At 37.1% G+C, this 2,625-nt stretch overlaps 1 protein-coding gene across 1 annotated transcript; it reads left to right on the top strand.

Annotated features, from left to right (window-relative positions):
- The first annotated feature begins 689 nt into the window (after positions 1–689).
- Positions 690–2,189, top strand: LOC110762489 (uncharacterized). Its single transcript, XM_021965134.2, has 3 exons — positions 690–901; positions 1,012–1,141; positions 1,294–2,189. Exons 1-3 carry the CDS (start codon positions 769–771, stop codon positions 2,003–2,005), a joined length of 975 nt encoding a protein of 324 aa, XP_021820826.1. The 5' UTR covers positions 690–768; the 3' UTR covers positions 2,006–2,189.
- Positions 2,190–2,625: the final 436 nt, after the last annotated feature.

Genomic DNA, 2,625 nt, shown 5'->3' with positions numbered 1-2,625 from the left:
AGTACGATCCAAAGCTATTATTAATGAGGAACAAAAGAAGTTTTCTATGGGGGGGAGTAGGAGAATTGATATCAGACATTAGAACATGCCTAAGTTACATGCTTAATACACATAAACGGCTAAAGTCGTCATAATGTTAAACTAATTACATTTATTCAATGAACATCTGGTAGAAGTAAAAATCACTTACACACGTATACATAATAGTCGGTTAATCTCTATAGAGTTGTGGTAAAAAAAAAATAAATGTATAAATCATTTCACAACTTACCAACATAAGCAAAAGAGAGAATAAACAACCGGTTAGCTTTTAGTTCAATGGTGTTTTTCTTATTAATGTTGGAGCTGTATCAAGTTCGAATCCCCTCCCGTTGGTAAAATAAAAGAGATAAATGTTCGAAACGAAATTAATTTGTTACACAAATAATACGGTCAGAAATTTTGGTTTCCAAGTAGTCCAAAATAAAGCTAATTTCAAGCTTCCACGTACGTTAGAGTAGGACAATGAGAAGATGAAATCTAATCATGAAAGAAAAATTAAAAACTAGATGTTACGAACAAATACAAATTAAGATCAAATTTATCAAAGTGGATGAGAGGTCAATTTAGGGTAGATGGAGCTCCGGAGTTTGTAATTTCTCTTACTTTTAAGAGGGCAGTGAGAGAGGGACCTAACGCTTGCAAGAGCCTTCTGAATTTCACTTCTCATGCAAACTCCAGTTTGATCTTGCAACCCAAAAAAAGAGAGTAGATGAGCAATATTTAACAATGGGGCACCATTATTGCTGCAAACAACGAAAGGTTAAGAAAGGCCTTTGGTCCCCTGAGGAAGATGAAAAGCTCATCAGATACATCACTACATATGGCCATGGCTGCTGGAGAAAAGTCCCTGAGCAAGCTGGTCATATCTCTCTCTCTTCTCCACACACACACACACACACACGCACAATACACAAGAAACACACAATTCTTTGCATGACTTAACTAGGGTTGTTTTGCTGTGGCTTTTAGGGCTTCAAAGGTGTGGCAAGAGCTGTCGCTTGAGATGGCTCAATTACTTGAGGCCTGATATCAAAAGAGGAGGGTTTACACCAGAGGAGGAGAAATTGATTATTAGACTTCATGGTGTTGTAGGAAACAGGTTCAAATTCAAGTAACCCTATTTTGCATTTTAATTTTTAATTTGTGTTTTTTTCTTTTTGCATTCACCCTAACCATGAATTCTAACTCGTAGCCTAAAACAATGGTGGAGATCCGTTAATTTTGATTTTTGTTTTGGTGAGCAAATTGTAGATGGGCGCATATGGCAAAATGCCTGCCTGGAAGAACTGACAACGAGATAAAGAACTACTGGAATTCATGGATTAAAAAGAAGCTAGAGAAGCCTTCTTCACCACCAACCACATCTCCTTCTACTATCGATCATCACCAGCAGCACAATTACCAAATGTGTTGTAATTTCCCAAACCAACAAGATTTTGTGAACCAAAATTTCATGATAAAACCTAGGGATCAAACCCTATACTCTTCTCCCTTCCCCCTACTCATGTTCGACGCTGCTTCAGCTGATGACATTCAGGCAAACAATATCAGTGCACAAGCAGCTGAGCACTTTCCGATAGGTGTGTCGAATTCGAAAAATGGAACGTGGATTTTGGATCAACAGCAGCATCATCATCAAGTTCAAGCCCTTCCCTCTTCTGCGTCGCCATTTACAAACAATAATATGGATGCACATTCTCTGCCTGCCCCCGTAGGACCAGCCATTGGAAACAATAATATGGTTCCTATCGAAGTGGAATCATGTAGCAATATGAACAAGGAGGGAGAGATTTCAATGGAGTGCTTGCAGAGTTCAACTCAGGAGCTGAATGCATTGGTTCACTGTCGCCAGGCTCAACATTGTTCATCAAGCAGCTTCCATTTTTGGGACACTGTTGAAGGACCATCTTCATCTAACATGAGTTCAGCTAACATATTGTCTTCTTTTCCATCATATCTATAAGATTTGATGTTGATCGCGCCGTGAAGGATGAACCGAATGTTTTCAGGATTCAGAAAACAAAATATGCTGTGAAATATATTATGCATAGAAAACGAAATATATTATGCATATGCATTCGATGTTCATACATAACTAAGTTTAGTGTTTGAATATAAGGATACAAGTAGAAACCCATGAGAAAACTACATGCAGTCACATGATCGTACTTCATGAAACTTTTTATGGTAACAACATGAGATTAAACGTAGTTCAAAATATGATTGGTTCTCAATATGATGATTTAAAAGATCACAAAATTAGTTTTGTACCAATTTGTTGATTGTCCACAGAAAGTCATGGCAGGCCCATTGATGATTTATGGTCTAATGCTAATTACCTTAGTCACGGATGTCTTTTAGGGAAAGTTTAACTAGCAAGGAAGGGCTAAAAGTACTTTTTGATCACTAAAAGCGTTTCTAACGATATTTGACATATAAAAGTTTAGAAGTATTTCTGGATCATAAAAATGCTTTCTGGAGAGCACCTACCATGTCCTCATGAAAATTAATAGAAAAAGACCATATACATTCTTTAGAATTTAGATATATTGCATCATATGCGTAACCCGGTCAAAAGACACT

The sequence above is a fragment of the Prunus avium genome, chromosome 5 (genome assembly GCF_965620075.1).
Source record: "Prunus avium chromosome 5, drPruAviu1.hap1.1, whole genome shotgun sequence".
Classification (NCBI taxonomy): Eukaryota; Viridiplantae; Streptophyta; class Magnoliopsida; order Rosales; family Rosaceae; genus Prunus; species Prunus avium.
Note: the sequence above shows the minus strand (reverse complement) of the source record. Positions and strands in the feature narration are given on the sequence as shown.